At 52.9% G+C, this 22126-nt stretch overlaps 1 protein-coding gene across 1 annotated transcript in view; it reads right to left on the bottom strand.

Annotated features, from left to right (window-relative positions):
• The window catches only part of NPTXR (neuronal pentraxin receptor), a 42307-nt gene that overhangs the window by 16652 nt on the left and 3529 nt on the right, over window positions 1-22126 (bottom strand). Inside the window, exon 3 of the mRNA XM_043439897.1 lies at window positions 4535-5534. Within this exon, the coding sequence (XP_043295832.1) occupies window positions 4535-5534 (1000 nt within the window). The remainder of the gene's footprint in view (window positions 1-4534; window positions 5535-22126) is intronic.

Raw genomic sequence — 22126 nt, 5'->3', positions numbered from 1 at the left:
GAGTCCTGCCAGGGAGGAGAGGGCTCCAGGGCACAGATGACAATTCCTAGTCAGGAAACATCTGCCCAAGAATTCAGAATCTGAAGCCCAAAGGGCCTGAACCACACCCAGCCCCTCCTTCTACCCATTTTACAGATGAGAAGACTGAGGCCCAGAGAAAGCAATTAAAGTCACAAGCAAGAAGAACTCAACTTTATGCCATACAGTCCTCCCATTTCAGAGATATTTAGAGCTGCAAGGTGGTTAGGGAGCCTCTACCCACTGTATCATTTTACGGAGGGGAGATGGAAGCTGGGGGTAGGGAGGGCAGGTGGTGATGTAGCTGGCTCTGGTTTCTCCAGAGTCTATGAGCCTCCATTTCTTTATCTGTAAGATGGGAACGTGTACAGGCTGCTTCATAGGGCTGAAGACTGAATTAGCTAATATGCACTAAGTGCCTAATACATCTTACTTGTTATTATTTATTGCTTTCAGCCTCCTGACTACCTTGCCAGCCAGCAAGACAAACCTTTGAGGACTGGTCCTCATCACTCTTGCTGTAGATGCTCTGATTCAGAAATGGTCCAGGCTACTACACAAGAGGCACTTTCCTCACCTGTCTTCCTCACTCTCTTAAAGGAAGGTGAGGCCTGATCCTTCAGATGAACCTAGAGTTAATGATGAAGAACAAGGACTCTGGAGCCAGACACTGACAGAGGCAAATCCAGGCTCCAATGCTGTGCCCCCTTGTGCCAATTTCTTAACCTCTCTGAACCTTGGTTTCTTCATTTGTTAAAGGGGGATAGAATCGTACCTCCCTCATGGAAATTTTATCAGGATTAAATGAGATAATGCACAGCACCTGACACATGATAAGCTCTCAGTAAATGTGAGCTATAATCGTTATAATATTCCAGGAACCTCTGTGACTATCATCAAGGTGCTCCTTTTCATCACTTCCACCCCAAGATGAGGAGAGGCCACTAGCTTGCCACGCAGGATTAAGAATGTGGTTTATGTCAAAGAATTGCTACTTAAATCAATTTAGAAATTCCATTTTACACATAAATTAGTGCAAAACCAGAACACTGTAACATGCATACATGGCTGGTTGCCACATAAATGGTCCTTTTGGAAAGTGGTTTTTGGCCACAGCCATAAAAGTCAATATCACCTGACCCAGTAATATCACTCCTGGGAATTCAGCCTAAAGAAATAACTCAATTGACTTAAAAAGAAAAAAACAAAAAACAACTATCTGCATGAAATCGATCCTGCAATGAGCATCCAGAAGAAAAAATAATTAGAAACAACCTACATCTCCAGCAACAGGAGACAGCCAAAGGACTGATGGATGGAGAAGGCTGAGATGGATCCAGGATCTTATAACCATCATTAAAATGGTAATTACTAGCAACCCCAGCAACTCGGGAACAATGTCCACATTCTGATAAAGGACCAAAAGGGGAAGGGCTTCAGAAACAAATAAAATGGTGGAACTAAATGTAATTCCCCTCCCCAATCTTTTGACATTTTTTCAGTTAACAACAACAAAGATAAAAACATAAGACAAGCGATTTTTCCTAAGCCCTCAAATGTGACTCCAACTTGAGCTCTGCAGGGAGAGGGTGGGCCAGAGAGACCTTTCCTCCCTTTTAGTAGTCAGTCCAGTGGGGTGGGGAAGGGGGTGATGCAAAGAGGTGGAGAGGAGCAGGGGTGTGCTGAGATGTGCAGGGGTGGGGACAGGAAAGGGACAGAGTGTAATCAGGGAGGACCTCTGGGAGGAGGTGTCCTCAGAGCAGAGCAGACTTAAATGATGAGTATAGATAAGCTGGGGGTAATCTAGGCAGAAGAAGGAGGAACTGGGAAACATGCTGGAAATGAAATGGCAGCCTGGGAGCAGGCTGGAGTCGGCTATCACAGGGGAGCCCAATGGTGGGCTTAAGGAAGATCCCTGGGGTGGCCTGGAGGAGGATGGATGGAGGGGTGTGCCTGATCAGGTGGGAAACCAGCAAGGAGGCTGCTGCAAGCACCCACAGAGAAATGAAGCTGACGGGGAGGAGGAGGGAGAGACAGGAGCTGAGCAGGGCTTCCCAGGGTACACCTGAGAAGCAGGTTGGCAGAGGACCTGAGTTCAGGTTGGGACATGATGAAGGCAGGGGGCTGGTGGGATGCCCAGGGGAGGTGCTCAAGAAGCAGTGGATCTACTGGTCTGAAGCTTGGAGAGAAACCTGGGCTGGGGACGAAGCTGGTTTGGGGGCACTATGGTGGAATGGTGTTGGAAGCTTCAGGGTGTGGTTGAGTTCTGCCAGGGAGAGCGAGAGGAGGGCCAGGAAGGGTGCACATGTTAAAGGAGGAGGACCCAAGAGGGGACAGAGAAGCAGGGAGGGAGGACGGGTGGGTGAGAGGCACCTAGAAGCCCAGGGCATGGAGATTTGTAGGAGGGAATGATCTCTGGGGTCAGATGGCAGAGAGGGGTCCAGCAAGAGAAGGACTGAAATGTTCCTGTTCAATTTATCAACTCAACACCATGAGTACTTCTGGTGAATCAAGGTAGGAGAGAGATTAGTGGTGATAAAGTAGACCCTGAAGGGTATCCTTTTGAAGTTTTTGGAGAAGGGAAGGTTTTTGAGACGGGAAGAGGGAAGCTAGTCAGTGGCTGAAAGGTGCATGAGCTGAGACCAGTAGTCTGATCCCGAGTCCACTGGGCTCCAAGTCCCAGCCACTGTCAAACACCCCAAAGAGACTGGCTCTGACCGCTGTCAGGCTCAGAAGGCAGTCCTGGCGGGCAGGCAGCCCCTCCATGTCCCCTGCACTCAGAAAGCAGGAGTGTGTACAGGGAAGCAGGACTTCTTCCAGCCAGGAAGCTGACCTGGTGCTGAATCCCAGCCACTAGGATCCCCCCAGTCTCAGCGGGCTAACTGGAGTGGAGCCCACCCTGCCAAATGCACAGATGCTGGGGGAACAGGTCCAGAGCAAGCCAAGCCCTGCCAGCCCCAGAAGTGGGAGGAACCACGGGAGCCATCTGGGTGTAGGGGCAGGGGCTAGGGCAGGCAAGAGGAAATTGATTGAAGACCAGATTTTTTTTTTTTTAACAGTAATACAATCTATTTCCTAAATGGAGGATTTGTTCTCATTTTATATTTTGGCTATTTAAAAAAAATTAGTAATATTAGAACTTAATGATAAAAACAGCACTCAAATTGAGACCTCTGTGAGAGGCCTGTTAGAGGAGGTCCTCTGTGTGAGGAGGTCTCTGAACCCCAGGTTTGGGGTTGGCTGTGATAGCTGCCTGGCTGTGCGCGGACACCCTGCGGGGTGGGTGTAGGCACCATCACAGGCTTTTTGGAGGGCCACTGGGCCACGGGGAAGGCCAGGCTTCCACACAGCATCCCCTGTGCTGCTCCGCCAGGGACTTCACTGAGAGCCATGGAGAGGGAAGAGTCCCTGCCTTTCCTTTCTTCCAGCCACTCTCCCCGCTTCACCAGCTGCACTCGGCTTAGGGGGAGGTAATAAAGGGGGCAGCCGGTGCTTGGGCCTCATTCTGCCCCTCCTTCCATGGATCCCATTCTGCTGTGAACCCCCTTCTCAGCAGTCTGGAAGTCATGGATGCTGGAAGTGGTCAGGGTCTCCTGGATGTCTGTCCTGACTCATTTGTCCAGCTCCCCCTCCAGGTGGTTCCAAATAGGTTCTCAGAGGGAGGCAGGGGTCTGGCAGCTTCAAAGGAGAAATGGCTGGTCCAGGATCACAGGACAGCCAAGGGCGGACTGCCCCTATTGGACCCCTCGTGTCTGACTCCAAGCCTGAGACAGGAACATCTGAAAAAGGTGACTGGAGGGGGAGAAACCCAGATGGGACCTACTCTCCACTCAGCCCTCAACCCAGAGCTGCCGGCTTCTAGGCATCTTGGCAGGTCTATCGTCATCTGAGCTTCTGCTGTCCATGTCCATGGTCCGAGCCCAGTTGGGGGACTTAGAGGTGCAGAAGGTAAGGAGCCGATTATGAGACACTGTTCCCTGCCATTCCGCAGGAGAGGAGGACCCCGAGTCCCTCAGACAGCCCTCCTATCTCCTGACCACAGGGGACTGAGTGTGTGGCTGGTGCTGCTTTGGGGATGGCTGAAAGAAGGAAATGAAACGGACATTTAAAGAGGTCCTGGTACGTGCCGAGCATTTTCACGTATCTACATTTTAATCAACCACACTACAAGTGGGCACCGTTATACCCATTTTACAGACTCAGAAACTGAGGCTTACAGGGGTGCCTGGAGGGAAAAGGATCGGGAGCGAGCTTTTCCCGCGTGCTCCCTGCGCCGCAGTCAGGGTGAATTTCCGGCCCGTGTGCCCTCCCTGACTCCTCTCTTCTTCCCTGGGAGGAAGGTCCAACCATCCCCTTTGCACAGACGGAAACCCAAGACTCGGAGACTCGAGGGCGACCCCCACCACAGGGTACCTGAGCCGGCGGTGGCCGCGGGACCCGGGGATGCCCTCGCTTCCCGCGCTTGGCCCCTCCCACCCCCGGCCGGGTCCCCGACGGCGCGCGGCGCGGCGCTCACCTCGATGCGGTCGATGCGGTCCCGGAGGGCGCGCACCGCGTCTTCTAGCTCGAGGATGAGCGCGGGCGAGTCCCAGGGCCCGTCGGCCATGGTGTCGCGGCGGGGCCCGGCTTCCTGGAGGCCGCGCGGCAGGCCGCTCTCGCAGCGGCCCAGCTTGCCGGTGAGCTCGCGGATGGTGTCCTGGTCGGCGCGGATGCGCGCCTCCTGCTGCAGCGCCGTCTGGCGCAGCTGCTCCGCGGTGCTCTGCAGCAGCAGCAGCTCCTCGCGCTCGCCCGGCGCCGCGTCCCCCGGCTCGGCCCCCGACGGGCAGGCGGCCGCCAGCGGCGTGCACAGGAAGCGGCTGAAGAGCGGTACGGGCGGCAGCGGGTGCGCGCTGGCCGCCGGCGCCCCGGGCAGCGCGGGGGGCCCGGCCGAGCCGCCCGCGCCCTGCAGCGCGCTCAGGCTGCGCTGCGGGCCCGGGGACGCGGCGGCGGCCGAGGCGTTGTCGGCGCCGCCGGGCAGCGCCCGCGCGGGGCTGGCCGCCAGGGGCACGCTGGCGATGATGCAGATGACGGCACCGAGGAACGCCAGCATGCCCGCGGCCAGCAGCACGGCCAGGAACTTCAGCGTGAGGCGGGCGGCGGGGGCGCCCGAGGCCCCCCGGCAGGCGCGGCGGCGGGGTCGGGGCGCGGGGCCCGGGCGCGCGGGGCCGAGCGGGGCCCGAGCGCAGGAGGAGCCGGAGCCGGAGCTGTGGCCGCGGCCGCTGCTGCCGCCGTTCTGAGCCCCGGCGGCGCGAGGAGGAGAAGGCGGCGGGCGGCGGGGAGGGGGAGCGGGGCGCGGCGGCCCCGCCCCGCCGGCTCCCCTGGGCCGGCCCTGGCCCAGCCCCGCACCCCTTCCGTGCCGGGCGCCGAGTGGGGGCGCCGCCCGGGATGCGGCGAGGGGAGGGGGCGGTGCCGGGAGCCTCAGCCAGCCGCCGTCGTCTCGCAGAGGGCGGCGACCCGGTGGCCGGGCGGCGGGACTCCTGGGCGACCCCCGCCCCACCCCACCACGGCCTTTCTGGCCCCCTCCCCGAACCCACCAGGCCGTCTGCTAGCTTGCGAGGAGCTTTTCTCCACTTCGGGCTCTGTGCTGAGGGAGCCAGGGGCTTGATCACAATTAAGCCTCACCGTGGACACGTTCCCAGTACAAATGAGAATGAGACCCACAGGGGTCAGGTCGCTGTCCAAGGTCACACGGCTAGTATGCGCTGCAGCAGCATTTGAGCTCGGAGGCATCTGAGTGGACCCAGACTATGCAATGGAACTGGGGTGGGCCTAGGCAGAGCTAGGAAAGAGGCCAGTGTTAGGGGGGAGGGGACTGGAGATTTTGACCCAACCTCTATTTAGACTATGGCCACCCAACCGTCCTTTCCCATCCCAACCCCTTGAAAGAGCAGAGGTGACTCCTCTTAGCCCCATACAAAAAAAAAAAAAAATTTTTTTTCCCCAGTGATTTCAGAAGGCAGCAGAAGTCACCCCCTCTGAATCTTCAGGAGCACAGAACATCAAGGGTCTATGAGAAGACCCCTCTCCCACTGCAGTCTACAGTAGCATGGCAAAAGCCAGGTGGGCAGGTGGACCCAGCACTGGAAAGAACAAGTGGACATGGGAGTGGGCTGTGGTGCTGGGGTGATGCAGGAAACTTTTACTTTCTCCTGTTGAAAATGTCTATATACATTTTGTTGCAAATTAACTCGCAATGAAAAATGTTTTTAAAAATTCTACCATCCTTCAGAATCCAGCTCCATCTCCAATTTTCCATGAGGCATTTCCTGGCCAGCGTGGGTTTCCAGGACTTGGAGAATGTTCAGAAGGCTGGGATAGAGGAGAGGGGCTGTGGTTCATGGGAGGACGTGCCAAGGCCACACCCAGTTCAGTCCTGAGCCAAGGCCGCACCCAGGCCTGTCTCCCTGCCAAGCCTGCATTCTTGACTTGAAGGGAAGGCCCACGGTGGGGCTCTGGACCACCAGGGATGCAGTGTGGTCTCAGCAAAGTGGTGGGGAGAGACCAGAACATTTCTCAGAATCAACAGCCCTGGGAGGCCCTGTGTGGCCGCTGAGATCCTGCCCAGGGGTTCTCTGGGTACATTTCACACACTCCACCCCACCCCCAGCCTCAGGATCATGCCTGTCCTGCTTACCTGATCTCTGGGAGTCGAGGGTTACCTGACTTGTAAAGTAGGAGCAAATCAAATGCCAGCTCTGTACACAATGAACCCCCAGAGCTGTATGTGCATGGATGTGAGTTAATACTCATTGGAGCAGTGACCTGGAAACCTGCCAAGCAGCACAGCTTGGAGGAAGCATCTCCCCAACAGAGAGGTGGGCCAGGCTCTCTGAAGGTGAAGGCAGGCAGGCAATCGGGAGCCACAAAGTCCTGCAGGCACGTGAGGCGTTGGGATTCCTGGTACATCTACTTGTGTTCTACGAAGACAGAAGCACTCACATTCTATCTTGGAAGGGCAGAGAAGGCCAAGAGAGGGGCCTACTGCCCGGAGCAGAGGCCTCTGTGGTTTGGGCTTCAAATGGTGCCCCCTTTATGTAAGCTGCTCCGTGAGTGATGGAATAGTTGGATACATGGGTCCAGAGGCTGGAGTTGAATTTTGCTCAAAGTGATCTGTTTATCCCCTAGAATGACTTTTTAAACCTATGATATGAACATGTCACTCTCCTGCTTACAAACCTATTAGTGGCTCCCCGTTGCCATCCCTTTGGGGCTTCCCTGGTGGCTCAGCGGTAAAAGAATCTGCTTGCAATGCAGGAGATGCAGGCTCGATCCCTGGGTCGAGAAGATCCCCTGGAGAAGAAAGGCAATGGCAACCCACTCCAGTGTTTTTACCTGGAGAATCCCAGGGACAGGGGAGCCTGGAGGGCTATAGTCTACGTGGTCATAAAGAGTCAGACACAACTGAAATGACTGAGCATGTGTGCATCCCCATCCCTTTATGGAAGAAAGTCCAAATTCCTTAAGAGGCACTAGTACCTAGTGGTTAAGGGCAGGGATTCTGAAGCCAGAAGGCCTAGTTCAAACCTGCCTCTACCTGTTACCAGTCGCATAACCTAGTTTGCAAAGAGGGTAAAGTACCAGGTCTTTGACAGCGCCTGACAGCACCCTCTCTGTGCCTCAGTTCTATAATCTGTAAAATGGGAGAATAGTAGTAGTACATGGAAAGCCTTAATAAATGTTGGGCCTTATGATGTTAGCTTTTCTTGGTTTACAAGACTTGGCAGGGCTCCCCCTCCCAGCCCCATTTTCCATCTTCACTGCTTGGAGCAGCATTAAGCTGCGTCTGACTTCCCCCACACACCAGACTGTCTCCTGTCTCTCTCTTTGCTCATGTTGTCCCCTGCCTGGAATGCCACCCCTCCTTCTTCCTTGATTCATCTCTATCCCCAGCATCCAGCATGAGGCCACATCCAGAGTAGCTTCTTGGTGAATGTTTGCAGTACTTGTCTCCCCCGCAGATAGCACTGGCTGCTGCTGGAGGCAGAGGGGAGAAATTAGGACAGAAAGGACTTGAAACCCATCTCCCTGGAGCTCTGGGGAGAGGCCCTCCTGATCCCAAAACAGAATTCCTCAAGAGATGGCCAGAATAGGATTCTCAGGGGAACTTTCATAAGACTGCAACAGTCCTCACATTTTCCTTCTAAAGCTCACATCTCTGAGGTTCTTTATTCCTTCTCTTTCCTTTTTTTATTTCCTTCACTTTCATTACATCCTTAGGGAAAGGGAATTCTGCCCTAAATAAACAAATATAGTCATTAATTCAAAATATATATTTTGAGACCGACTTTGGATGCTGTTAAAGTGCTGCACTCAATATACCAGCAAATTTGGAAAACTCAGCAGTGGCCACAGGACTGGAAAAGGTCAGTTTTCATTCCAGTCCCAAAGAAAGGTAGTGCCAAAGAATGTTCAAACTATCGCACAATTGCACTCATCCCACACGCTAGCAAAGTAATGCTCAAAATTCTCCAAGCTGGGCTCCAACAGTTCGTGAACTGAGAACTTCCAGATGTTCAAGCTGGATTTAGAAAAGGCAGAGGAACAAGAGATCAAATTGTCAACATCTGTTGGATCATCAAAAAAGCAAGAGAGTTCCAGGAAAACATCTACTTCTGCTTTATTGACTACGCCAAAGCCTTTGACTGTGTGGATCACAACAAACTGGAAAAATCTTCAAAAGATGGAAATACCAGGCCACCTAACCTGCCTCCTGAGAAATCTGTATTCAGGTCAAGAAGCAACAGTGAGAACTGGACATGGAACAAAGGACTGGTTCCACTTTGGGAAAGGAGTACGTCAAGGCTGTATATTGTCACCTTGCTTATTTAACTTATATGCAGAGTACATCATGTGAAATGCCAGGCTGGATGAAGCTCAAGCTGGAATCAAGATTTCTGGGAGAAATATCAATAACCTCAGATATGCAGATAACACCACCCTTATGATGCTTTTGAACCGTGGTGTTGCAGAAGACTCTTGAGAATCCCTTGGTCTGCAAGGAGATCCAACCAGTCCATCCTAAAGGAAATCAGTCCTGAATATTTATTGGAAGGACTGATGCTGAAGTTGAAACTCCAGTACTTTGGCCAGCTGATAGGAAGAACTGACTCATTTATTTGAAAAGACCTTGATGCTGGGAAGGATTGAAGACAGGAGGAGAAGGGGACGACAGAGGATGAGATGGTGGGATGGCATCACCGACTCAATGGACATGAATTTGAGCAAGCTCTGGGAGTTGGTGATGGACAGGGAAGCCTGGTATGCTGCAGTCCATGGGGTCGCAAAGAGTTGAACACTGCTAAGAGACTGAACTGAACTGAACTTGGACCAGGCATAGTGCCAGGCACCAGGGAGAGCTGGAAACATGATAAAATTACAGTTTTATATTCCAGTGGGGAGGCAGGCAGTAAATAAATGAATAATTAAATAAGCAAGTTAATTTATAACAGTAATGAGAACTATAAGGAAATTTTTTAAGTAACATGATAGAAAGTTATAGGAGGTGTGTGAGGAGTGTGGGACGGGTGTTGGGAGATGGGCATTACTTATAAGGTTGTCAGAAAAGGCCTGCATTTAGCTGAGACTTGAATGACCTGAGAAACCAGCCATGGAGAAACTTCGGGAAGGACTGAGTGTTCTAGGCAGAGGGAACAGCTACTGCAAAGGCCCTGAGGCAGAAATGAGTTTGATAGATTCCAGGAACAGAAAGAAGGCCAGTGGGGCTGGAGCAGAGTGAACACTGGGGAGAGAGGAAACTGGAGGGGAAGGCAGGGCAAGGTCATGTGGGCCTTTACGGGCCAAGGGGAGGGAATGGGTTTGATTTTACGCTCCATTGGTGGGCTTTAAGCAAGGAAGCAACACCATGTGGTTTGTGTTTGTAAAAGATCAATGGTGGCTGTGTGGGAGCTGGGCCATTAAGGGACAGGAGAGGAAACAAGGAGACCAGGTAGGGGCCATGCCACCATCCAGGTGAGAGGACTGAGCAGTTTGGAGGTCATGATAATGGAGAGAATTGGTTGGACCATGGGTTGATTTTAGAGGTAGAGTCTCTTAGTTGGGTCCTTCAGGAAGCAGACATCAAGATAGCATTAGCTATGCAAGTGGTTGATAGGAGACTAAGGCTTGTGAAAGAGAAAGAGGAGAAAGAAGAATTGGGCAGGTTGAACCTCAGACCTCCATGCAGATCTGACAAAGCCTTGGCCTTCTTAACAGGGTGTTCTGGAGCCAATGGGCTTCCCTGGTGGCTCAACGGTAAAAGAATCGACCTGCTGGTGCAGAGACAATGGTTTGATCCCTGGGTTGGGAGGATTCCCTGGAGGAGGAAATGGCAACCCACTCCAGCATTCTTGCCTGGAGAATCCCATGGACAGAGGAGCCTGGTGGGCTACAGTCCACGCAGTCACAGGAGTCGGACAGGACTGAGCACGCATGCACCCTGGGGCCAGCAGTGCCTATCAGGGAAGTTTGGCATTGGGCAGAAATGCCCAGTTCTCAGTATACTTTTCATGCCCAGTCATCAATTGAGTACTTTTCCAGAAGAGGGTGGCTTCGGCTCAAAAAGTGGGGTGACGTCCACACAGAAACCTGCACGTGGACATTTACGACAGCTCTGTTCATGGTCGCTAAGACGCGAAAGCAACCAAGATGCCTTTCAGTAAGTGAATGAATAACTAAACAGATATATCCAGACAGTGGAATATTATTCAGCAATAAAAAGACAGGAGCTGTCAAATCATGAGAAAACAAGGAGGTACCCTAAATGCATATTACTAAGTGAAAGAAGTCAGTCTGACAAGGCAGCATACTGTATGACTCCACCGTATGACGTTTTGGAAGAGGCAAAACTATGGAGATGGTGAAAAGATCAGGAGTTGCCAGGGGTTATGGGGGAGGGGAGGATGAATAGGAGGAGCACAGAGGATTTTTAGGGCAGTGAAACTACTCTCTATGATACTGTAATGGTATCATTTATCGAAACCCACAGAATATACAACACCAAAGAGGGAACCCTAATGTAAACTATGGACACTGGGTATAATGATGTAGAGTCAGTCATAAAAATCAGTTCATCAGTCATAAAAAATGTCCCACTCTGGTGTAGGATGTGGATAATGGGGGAAGTTATGCATACGTAGGGGTGGGAGGGGATATGGGAAACCTCTATACCTTCTGCTCAATATACTGTGAACTGAAAACTGCTCTAACCAACCAACCAACAAAAACCACACCTAAAGGTGCTGTTCATGGCTGCCACGTCCCACCCCTTGCTCCATGAACATTCACTTCTCCATACACAGCCCGGGAGCAGCCCCTCTGAGGTTCCCTGGGCCCCTCTTACTGAGGGTATATTTAGAAGTAGGGGTTGTGGAGAAGGAAATGGCAACCCACTCCAGTATTCTTGCCTGGAAAAGTCCATGGACAGAGGAGCCTGGCGGGCTGCAGTCCATGGGGTTACATGACTGAGCATGTGTGCACAAGGGTGGAAGGAGATGGGTTGGTAGTAATAAAGTGGTAGAACTAAAAAAAAAAAAAAAGTAGGGGTTGGTAGGATGAACCACAGTCCCCATCACAGTTGGTCTCAGGGCCCCAAGAAGAACTCACTGCCTCCTACCTCTGCCACCCAGTCTAAATTCCCCTGCCTTCTGTTAGTACCTCTTGCTGAGTAAATGGCAGTGAGGAGGGGCTGGAGAATATTCTTTCCTTCCACAGCCTAGTAAAGTCCACGCACGACATATCTGCAGGCGGGGAGGGAGGAGGTAGGATTGTGGAGGGAGAACTTCAGACTATAAGAAAGTCATTTCTAAAAGAACAGGGGCGTGGGCGCTAGTCAGGCAGCTAGTTTCTGTTACAGGCCTGTGGCAGAACCAGACTTTGAAATCAGGGCTTAATGTGACCTGATTCACCCAGTTTCAGCACTGCAGTTCCTGTGTCCCAGGAAACCTCTCAGTCCTGGGTGGATCCAGCTGGCTGGTCAACCGAACTATCCCTAAAGTACACTCCCTCAGTGCTGGTACCGTGGACACCGAATAACACACGACTCTCTCTCTCCCCCTGCCTTCCTCAACCCCTGGGCTGCCCTCCACTATGGCCTCTCCCCCTTTACCTGTCTATCGAAAGACTGTGAACCCCTCGAAGGCAGGAACCGGCTGTGTCACCCTCATCTCTGTGTCTCCAGGGCCAGCCCCTGTGGATACTCAAACTCACGGGGGCTGGAGACAACACCACCTGGGCTATGCTCGTGAACCAAAGCACCTCCTTTCCTCGGAGGGTGGAGAGGTGGGGACTGGGGTCAAACAGAGCTGCCTGCGCCCATTCTGGACATCCCCATCCCAAGGACCTTGTCTCCACTCACGCATGGGCTGTCCCTGGACCAGAGCTGCCTCAGTCTCCCCATCTATAAAATGGGGCTGTGGATTATAACAAGAATTAAAAGACCAGATGAAGTGTTGCATGTGAAACCTCCCAGGGACTCGGAGGCAGGGATTGGTTCTTATTATGCTACTTCGTATTCCCAGGGCACTCAGTAGATGCCCGATACCTGCTGCATGCTTGCTCAGTCGTGTCTGACTCTGCGACCCCATAGACTGTAGTCCGCCAGGCTTCTCTGTCCACGGAATTTCCCAGGCAAGAATACTGGAGTGGGTTGCCATTTCCTTCTTCAGGGGATCTCCCCGAATCAAAGATCAAACCCACATCTCCTGCCTTGGCAGGTGGATTCTTTTACCACTGAGCCACCTGGGAAGCCCCTCCAATACATGCTACCCTCTTCCTTATTTATTCCTAGCATATATTAGATGCTCATTAAATGTTAATTTCCCTTTTTACTTCTTTCCCTTGACTCCCCAGGAGCCTACAGTGCCTTCCTCCATAGTTTCTCTGTCCTTTCTTCATTCCCCTCTCACCCTCTTTCCAAGCAGGGTTGGGGAGCCCTTCAGACTGAGGTTCATGTATGTGTTTCATCAACACACCCCAGTACAGGGCTTTCCAGGGAGAAGCAGGGCTCAGGTAAGGCCCGAAAGGCTTAGGTGTGAGCATCAGGTGCTGGGATAAGGATCCAGGCCAGAGAGGAGGGGCAGCAGCCAGGGAAGAGGGAGCTTTCCTCTCTGGGGAAGCCCAGAGATTTCCATCCAGGGTGTTTACTTCCTTGGAAGCGGGAAAAGGAGCCAACCCACCTCTCAGGCTCAAGCAGGAAGCGAGGACATCTGTTCTCGGCTTGGGAGGAGCTGAGAATCAAGGAGGAAACGGGTGTCCTCCTTGTGGGGGGCCTGGGAGTTGGCTGGAGCATGTGAGCTTGTGTCCAGGTCCAGTCAAGAAGGACCAGAAGGAGTGGCTGCCTGATAAGGCTGCGTCCTCTCTCTGAGGCCGTAAGGGCCGGGGCTCTCCCTGTTTCATCAGCATCCCAAATGCCCCCAGTTCCTCCTCCCCTGCACTTTTCATTCTGCCTGATCCTCACCGTTGGCAACCTTGGAGCGCCATACTGTAACCGTCCCCATTTAACAATAAGAAAGTTGAAATCAGAGAGATTCATTCATTTCCCCAGGGTCCCCTGATCAGTGGGTGTCCATCTAGGAGTTGAACCATGTCGCATGTTCTCACTGGGTTGATCAGCCCCACCCAGTGAGGAAGCAGTATGTCCTGGGAGCTTCCTTCCGCCCTCAGCTTAGTCCCATCCCCGTCTACCCTCTTCTCCAGGCAGTTCCCAGGCAGAGCCCAGGAGCCCCCCTAAATCCATCAGCCACTGCAGCACCCCTCCGGCCCTCACCAGTGGTCCCAGCACCAGTTTTCATTGCATTCACCTGTAACTTGCATTCCCAAGTTCAAGAACTTCTTGAGGTCTATTACCACGTCTGCTTCATATCTGGGTCACTGGCTCCCTGCCCGTGTTCAGGGTGTATTTCCATCCAAGCACGATGGAACCTCAGGGCTGGTGGCTGTTACTCCAGCTCTTCTAGAAAAGGCTGTTTTCCTTTTTGTTTTTGGTGGCACCGCAAGGCATGTGCGTGGGATCTTAGTTTCCCTGACCAGGGATCAAACCCTCGCCCCCTGCATTGGAAGTGTGGAATCTTAACCACTGGACTGCCAGCGAAGTTCCAAAAGGGCACTTTTCTGATGATCCCCAACTCTGTAGATATAGCTCATGGAAGCTGAGTTTTAGAGAGCATTCTTTCCTTAGCCTGTAAAATGGGTAGGAGCAGTTCTGTGCTGCCTACAGAGATGGTAAAAGGCAAAAGGCCTGCTGCTGAAGGAGGGGCAGGGGCAGGTGGACACTGCAGGGCCAGATGGAGGTGTGTGATGGGGCTCAAGACCAAGGGGGTGAGTACCTGGGACCTCACCTGGATGGCTGTTCACTTGTATCCAGTGAGGAGCCAAGGATGCCTGGCAGCCACTCCTCAAATGCCATCTGTTTCCTGATCTAGCCCAGGGTACCCAAGGTGATCCCTAGGGGAAGACGGGGGCAGGTTGGGGAGACTCTCCCAGAGGCTAGGAGAAGGCAGAAGGCATGAGACCAGGGTAGAGTGGGCAGTCCTGCTGGATGGACCCTTCCCTGATCCTGCCTGCAGAGCCTGCTGGCTCTCTCCTCGGCCCACCGTGGGGTGGGTCCAGGCTTGGATCTCTCTCCTCACTGAAGTTTGTCGGCCACCAGCACTAGCTGCAGCCACAAACAAATGGTACCCACGCACAGTTTATTTTTCGGAAACTGAGAAACAGGGAGAAAAGGGACTTTGCCAAGATTGCACAGCAAGGAGGAAGCATTTGAGAACAATGTTTATCTCTAACACTGGAATCCTTCTTACAATGTTCCTCAGGCCTTTATAAGTAATCATTAAAAGCCTCACAAAGCCTCGGTGGAACAGGCGTGTGGCTATTATGATCCCCCGTGGCAGACAGTGATACTGCCCAGAGAGGTTAGGCAGCTTATTTCAGATCACACAGCTGCCAAGTCAAGGAGCTAGGATCCTAACTCAGACATCCAAGCTCATGATCACTAGGATAGACTGTCTCCCTGGATGAGCAGGGAAGGCCTGGTAGACTGGGATGGGGTCAGGGTATGGTAGGATTGTACTGTATTTTATTGTTTAGACGAGTTACGTCTGACTCTTTTGCTACCCCATGGACTGTAGTCTGCCAGGCACCTCTGTCCATGGAATTTCCCAGGCAAGAATACTGGAGTGGGTGGCCATTTCCTTCTCCAGGGGATCTTCCCAATCCAGGGATTGAACCCACATTTCCTGCATTGGCAGGAATATTCTTTACCACTGAGTATTCTTACCACTGATAAGATCATCTGGGAAGCCCAGGGTGGGAACAGGAGATGGAGGTAAAGGGGCCTGTTAAGAGGCTGAGGCAGTGAAGGGACACACAGAATGAGCTGTGCTTAGAGGGAAGCAGGCAGAAAGAATTTTACTCTCAGTGGCTGCCCTGTTAACCTGTTCTGTTGACCCAAACTTCCCTACCTCTGGATGATACCTCGGGCATATCTCATAGCTTGTTCAGTCACTTTGGGGCTTTATCCTACTTTTAGATATTGAAACAGTCGAGTCTAATGGCAAAGCTCTAAGCTCTAGCCAAAGCTTCTCCTCTTCCCCGGCTCAAGTCTGCCTTAAACTCAAAGACCTATATAATGGGGAAGGAGGCACGGTGGGACTCTGCTCTAAGACCCCAATTTGGTCTGATCTCCCCTTGCCCTTTCCCCCACTAGTTGCCTCTGGTTTCTCCAGGGTGGGAGACTGGGGTGGGGAGGAGATAGAGGTAACAAGTCTGGTTTGTCTGGTTCAGATGTTCTCAAGAGATCAGTGTTTTTAGGTGGGTCAGATGAGCGCCTGGGAGCTGGTGCTTTTTCATTAGGGACACTTTTGTAGGTTCTTCATAGATCCCCCTATCACTAGGAATGTCCCACCTGTAGTTCCTACCTGGGCACAGCATTCCCTGGCTGGCACAACTCCTCTTCAGCACCTACCATTGAGGTCCACCCACCCAACATGAAGTCTTCCGATAAGATCATGTATCACTTCCTTGTTTCTCCCCATCCGCAATCCTCTTGGGGGCAGATCCTAATCCAACGACCTCAAACCAGCCACCTTCTGCGAAGTTCCAAGCATGGACTCCAGGAAACATGCTTGCATCCTGGCCCCCAAGTGCTGGGTTTGCCGACTGTCCCCAAAGCAGTTCAGCCTCTGCCTGCCTCGCGGAAACAGGGGACTCAGCCAGCCTCTCACCCAGTCACCCACCTCCCAAAACCCAGTGGACACCTGCCACTATGCTCTCCCATTCTCTGAAGCCCCCTCACCTGGCTTGAAGTTGGTGAGTGATGTCAACTGTCTCTAAAGACAACTCTCTTTCCCAGCTGTCTCTAAACCCCACCTCCACATGGCTTCGTAGCCCCACAGCCTGGGTGAGCTGAGGGACCAAGAGCATTCTGGTCCAGCTCCGTTGCAAGTCTACATTCTAGAATGGGCATCCTTGGTATCCATCATCCTCACCTTTGGGGTCTGGACTGAGCTGGGCAGCAGAACTGAGGAGGAAGGGAGGGATTGGAATGGTTTTTTCCATTCAGGGGTCAATTAGTCACGATGCTGAGGACTAGCTGGGAAGGGATGAGTCAAAGAGGAGGTGCGGGGTTCAGGCCCCCTGAAGGAGGGTGGTGAGTCAGGCAGACTGTGGGGGGCTGCCAATTTGCAGTCTGGAACTTGGTTTTGAACGTGGAGTCTGAGGGCCTCATAGGAGGTGGAGCAGGGCCGTTAATAGCACGGACTTTGAAGCTGGGGCTTCGGGATTTGAAGTCCAGCTCCACAAGTTTGTACCATTTGGAGCAAGTGACTCAATCTCTCTCTCCAGCTGCCTTGGCTGCACCGTGGGAGGGTTAAGGCTGGACTGAAACCCGAGTGTGCAGCTCAGAGCCTGGTCCCTGGAGCCCTCAGTAGAGTTCCCTGCAGTCCCAGGTGGAAGGGAGGATTACTCTCACCCCCCCCTCCCCATTTTATAGATGGGGAGACAGAGGCACGGAAGAGATAAGCAATGTGCTCAGGGTCCCACTCAGATAGGCAGTCCAGCCCCAGTGACTGAGCCCTCACCAGGCTACGCAGGGAGGATGCTGGCCTGGTGGGTAAGTATGACTGCATGGGTTCACACCCCAGCTTTACCACGTAGGAATTTTTGAGCAAGTTACTTTGCCTTTCTGAGTCCTCAGCTCCTCCCTCATCTATGTGTTGTTCTCACTGTGCTCTCTGGAAGCTGAGGATTTAATGAGTCAGTCCTTGAAAAGTCCACTCTGTACTCGTTAGTTACCCTTAGAGTCATTCTGAGTTGGAAAAGATAATGAGAGGAAGCTCTCCCCTCGACTTTACAGAAGAGGTTACAGGGGCTCAGAGAGGGTGACTGACCAGCCTGAGATCACACAGCAGGCAGAGCTCAGACTCCTCCACTGTTCTTCCACCACTGACAAGCTGTTTCATGGGAGGAAGGCATCAAGAATTTTTGAGGGGGAGGCTGGAACACCGGGATGGGAAGTCAGAGGAGTGGTCAATCCTGGCCACACAGGTCAGGAAGATCTGTGTCCTTTCTTACCCATGTGGTGCTTGAACAAATGCTTTTCACATTCATTCCATTCAGTCCTCCCAAAGAACCCTGCCAAGCAAGGAGTCCTGGCCTCTTTTACTGCTGAGGAGCTTCGAGGCCTTGAGAGGGGAGTGACCTAGCCACCTGAACCTGGACAAGGGTCTTTTTACGGTGCCCGAGTTGTCAAAGGCAGGCTGGCAGATGAGCACGGGAGGGAGCCAGGGATGGTGAGAACAGTAAGCCTCCATTAGGACACCACTGCGTGGAAACAACTGTGAGCACCCGCACGGGTGGCCCAGGGAGCCAGTGAGATGACGATCACTATAATGAGTCCCCGTGGGGGACAGAGGCCACGTGTGCCTCTTCCAAAGCGTGTCCTATTTCCTTGCTCACAGATGGAAGTATCCAAGCCTTTACAGAGAACCCCTGGGGACCTCCAAATCCACCCCAAAAGAGCATGGGGCTTGTTGGCAGGGGGGCTCATCTTTATGACATAGCACTGAGAACCCCTGCCACCTGCTCTGTCCCATTCCTAGCAGCCCACCCTGGCTGGCTCTGCAAGAGTTTCCCAGACCCTCTGGCTCATAAAGGCTGATGGCTGATATCTGTCTTTTAAATGCAGGCTCATGTCTTTGTCACCCGCTGAGCCCATTTTTTGGAAAAGACAGAGAGGACTTTGGTCTTTGGCTCTAATGATCACATTCCGTCTAGAGATCAGAGGGGGACCAGTTCCCACATCCAGCTTCAACTCAGACTGGCTGTGACCCTCTTGTGTGCCCGCCATCTGACCAACACTTTCACATCCATTCTGGAATCTCACTGTTCTAAAGAGACTTCAGAAGTTTGGGGAGGGAGAAAAATGCACAGGAATGAGAGATCTGGGCTACTGTCTAAATACATGAGGTTTTGTCTTTAATTAACAGTTAAGTTTTTGCTATTGATTTTTAAATTAAACATGATCTGTGATACCAATTTCTTGAAATTTATTGGGACTGGTTTCATGTCCTACTACAGGATATTCACGATCATTTTTGGAAACCTTCGGTGTGTGCTTGAAAATAACACATCAGATGCAGGATTCTATATATGATGTTTGTTGTTCTGTGGTTTGTGGCTTGCTTCTTTGTACATTTTGTAATTTGGAATTGAGAGCTCGTGTTAGCAAGGCTTTTATCTGTGAGTAGCCCACGTGGCCTTTACTGTGGGAATGTCTCTCCAGAGAGGTTTGCCTTTGCTACTGCCACCTGCTCTGTGGGTGTAAACCACCCCGTGTTTGCTTTTTATATTAATTTCCAGACTTAGGAGTTCTGGGACCGTGTGGGCAATGCAAATTCAAACCTCAAATTTTGTGTGAGGGAATGCCTAGAGTTAGAATTTCTCAAGAGAGACTCAATTTTTATTTTTCCAACAGAGCCAAAAATGAGCCAACTTCTTTGACAACTTCTTCTGCTTTTTTTGCAAAAGGATTATTTCTTTTCTGTTTGCTCTTTCACTGAAGATATGGGTCCAGCTTTACTCAGGTGTCTTAGTTCCAAAACTCTCTCAACAGGGGCCCAAGGCCTTGTCTCCCCAAGCTCCTCAGTTGCCAAGATCAGCAAAGGTCAACAACCTCTCCACCCTTGTCCCCAAGCCGCCCACAGACCCCCCTGAAGGATTGGCAACAAGCAGTCACCCCGATTTTGGCTTCCTCTTTGTTTGTTTTTAGTCCCTGGGGATTTCTCTACTCTCTTGGAAGCTCAGTTGGGTATTTAAAAGAATGTTCTAGTTTCTTTAGTGTCTCTAGTACTGTGCAGCAGTTGGCTCTTCAAAAGCTTCCATCCGTCATACCCAAGATCCGGCTTCCATTCTTCTGCTTCTGAGTGACCCTGGGAAGTCCCTTGCTCCACGTCCTCACCAGCTGATGGGGTTCATCATCCCCCAGCCACCTACTTCACAACCTCACTCAGGTGAAAGGCATAAAGTTGGGAGAGTAGGGGTGGCAGGCAGGGGCTGTATATCCCAATGGCTTCAGCAGCTAAGCACCTAAGTCCCCGGGGGTCCTTCCAGGATGTCTGGTGATCAGTCATCTCAGAGCTGAGGGGCACCTGGGGGCAAAGGCTCTTCAGCAAAGGGACCGATTTCTCCAGCAGCACCAGGGAGGTGCCTGCTCAGTCCCTAAGTTGTGTCCAACTCTCTTTGACACTATGGACTGTAGTCCACTGCTCTTCTCTCCATGAGAATTCCCAGGCAAAAATACTGGAGTGAGTTGTCATTTCCTCCTCCAGGAGGTCTTCCCCAACCCGCATCAGGAATTGAACCCACGTCTCCTGCATTGCAGGCAGATTTTTAACCTGCTGGAGCCACTGGGGAAGCCTGAGAAAGAACTCGCTCCACGTCTCAAACCTCTGGGTGAAAATTCCTCCTGGCTCCTCTGCCTGATTCACATCCAAGGTGTCCCGAACTACACTCACCTCCCTCCCAGGCTGACTCCTCCGCCGGCTTCCCAGCCCGTGACGACAACACCCACTCCTTTACCTGCACCAGATGCCCAGGAGGTTTTTCAGAGGGTCCCTCTCACAGCACTCAAAGTCAAAGTGAAGTCGTGTACGACTCTTTGCAACCCCATGGACTGTCGCCTACCAGGCTCCTCCATTCATGGGATTTTCCAGGCAAGAGTACTGGAGTGGGTTGCCATTTTCTTCTCCAGGGGATCTTCCTAACCCAGGGATCGAACCTGGGTCTCCCACATTGTAGGCAGACGCTTTACTATCTGAGCCACCAGGGAAGTCCATAATCAAAGCCAATCACCAAATCCTCAGTATTCTAAATCTCTGTGCCCACTTCCTGTCACCCCCCTCCCACTACCTGGGCCTCATTAGAGCTCACGCAGTGATTTCAAGTCCTGGCCTATATCCCTCCTCTGACTCTCAGAGGCTCAGAGCCCATGGATGCCCAGAGGCCAGGACCCCCGCTCACTTCTGCTCCCTTCGGGGCCCCGCCCTATGGGCAAGCTGTCCCTGCTTGTCTCTCCCAGCGGAGACCTTAAGTGTGAGCCCTCAGAGGACAGCAGCTTGAACAAAGAGGGGCAGACAGGCACACAGGCTTGGGCTCTGGCTTGGGGGGCACTCGGCATTTAGATGCTGCCACTCTGACCCCCCTTCACCTCAGGTACAGCGTAACAAGGACAGAAAAAGCAGCACACTTTCAGCTTCTATGAAATGACAATAAATTTGCAAAATTGTCGTTCTCACTGCATCTCAACCCCTCCGCCTTACCTGGCTCCTAAACTTCACCCCACGGCTGACCTTCACTCCAGTGATGTCCAGGAATACGGTGGGGTGAGGGGAGGGGGCTAGTTAGGAGCACCAGCTCGGCGGGACGCCAGGGCGCCGACCCACCTCAGGCGGGGCACGCTGAGCTCCCTGAGGCCAGCTGTGTGGTCTTGCCCAAGCTTTGGCACAAACCCTCCCATCCTCCGTAAGAAGCTGCCAAGGTCACACTCATTTATTAGCAGCTAAGAGTCGGACGTAGCTGCTGAGACAGGGCACCCAGGACTTGTGACAAGGGCAGTTGAGATGCTAAACCCTGAACATGATGCTTGCAACGAGATGCTCGCCCCTGACAAGGGCAGCCCCCATGGTCTCAATCCCAGAGAGAAACGGGTGGGGTTGGGGGAAGCCCCGCTCCGCTGTGCCACCGGGGGGGCCAAGGAATTTCTTCCATTCCTTGGCTCTCCTCTGTGATGCTGGCTCATCACCCGGGGCACTGGGGAGGGTGGGCAGGGCTCGAGGGGGGGAGAGAGCTCACAGAGGCCCGACAGGCAGCCGGTGTGCTAACTACTCAGGTTATTGCTGTTTAAGTACAGAGTGGGGGTTTCGGAGAACGGAACCCTGAACTGGGCGGGATGACGAAGTGCGAGTGGGCCCGGAGGCGGCCAGCCCTGACTCAACACGGAGTCCCACCCCCCCTGCCCGACTTCTGTTTCTAGACCATTCTCGGACAGAAACACGCTCCTGTTGGGCCTCGGCCAGCTGGACGAGTGGCACTGGGGCCCCACGTCGACCGTTCAGCCATTCTCAAGCCTCGCTGACGGTGCTAACGAGGGAGGCGGACCGAGCTTGGTGACAGTTAGAGGAAAAAGGTGGACAGGGGCCTCCAGGTGTCAGGCATGGACTCTTGGGGGGCACGGTGAGGCTGGAGATGAAGACCCAGCCTGCCGTGAGCGATGGGAGGGCCAAGACCTCAGACCCGGACAGGGATGGGGGCTCAGGCAGGGCGCTCTCCCTGGGTAGAATGTCTGCGTGTGGCGGGGGGGACACACTTGGGACACAACCCTGAGTAGAGTGCGTGTGTCACAGGGGGACATGTATGTGTGTATGTGTCGGGGGGACACTTGTGTGTGCATGTGTGGTGGGGGGTACACGTGTGTGTGGCCAGGGGGGTGGGGGACACTTGGGACACAATCCTGAGGGCAGTGGGCTTCCCGAAGACTCTCAGCAGGGCTGCCAGGCCCCTGAGGTGAGGTGTCGGGAGG

This window comes from Cervus canadensis, chromosome 21 (assembly GCF_019320065.1).
Source record: "Cervus canadensis isolate Bull #8, Minnesota chromosome 21, ASM1932006v1, whole genome shotgun sequence".
NCBI lineage: Eukaryota > Metazoa > Chordata > Mammalia > Artiodactyla > Cervidae > Cervus > Cervus canadensis.
Note: the sequence above shows the minus strand (reverse complement) of the source record. Positions and strands in the feature narration are given on the sequence as shown.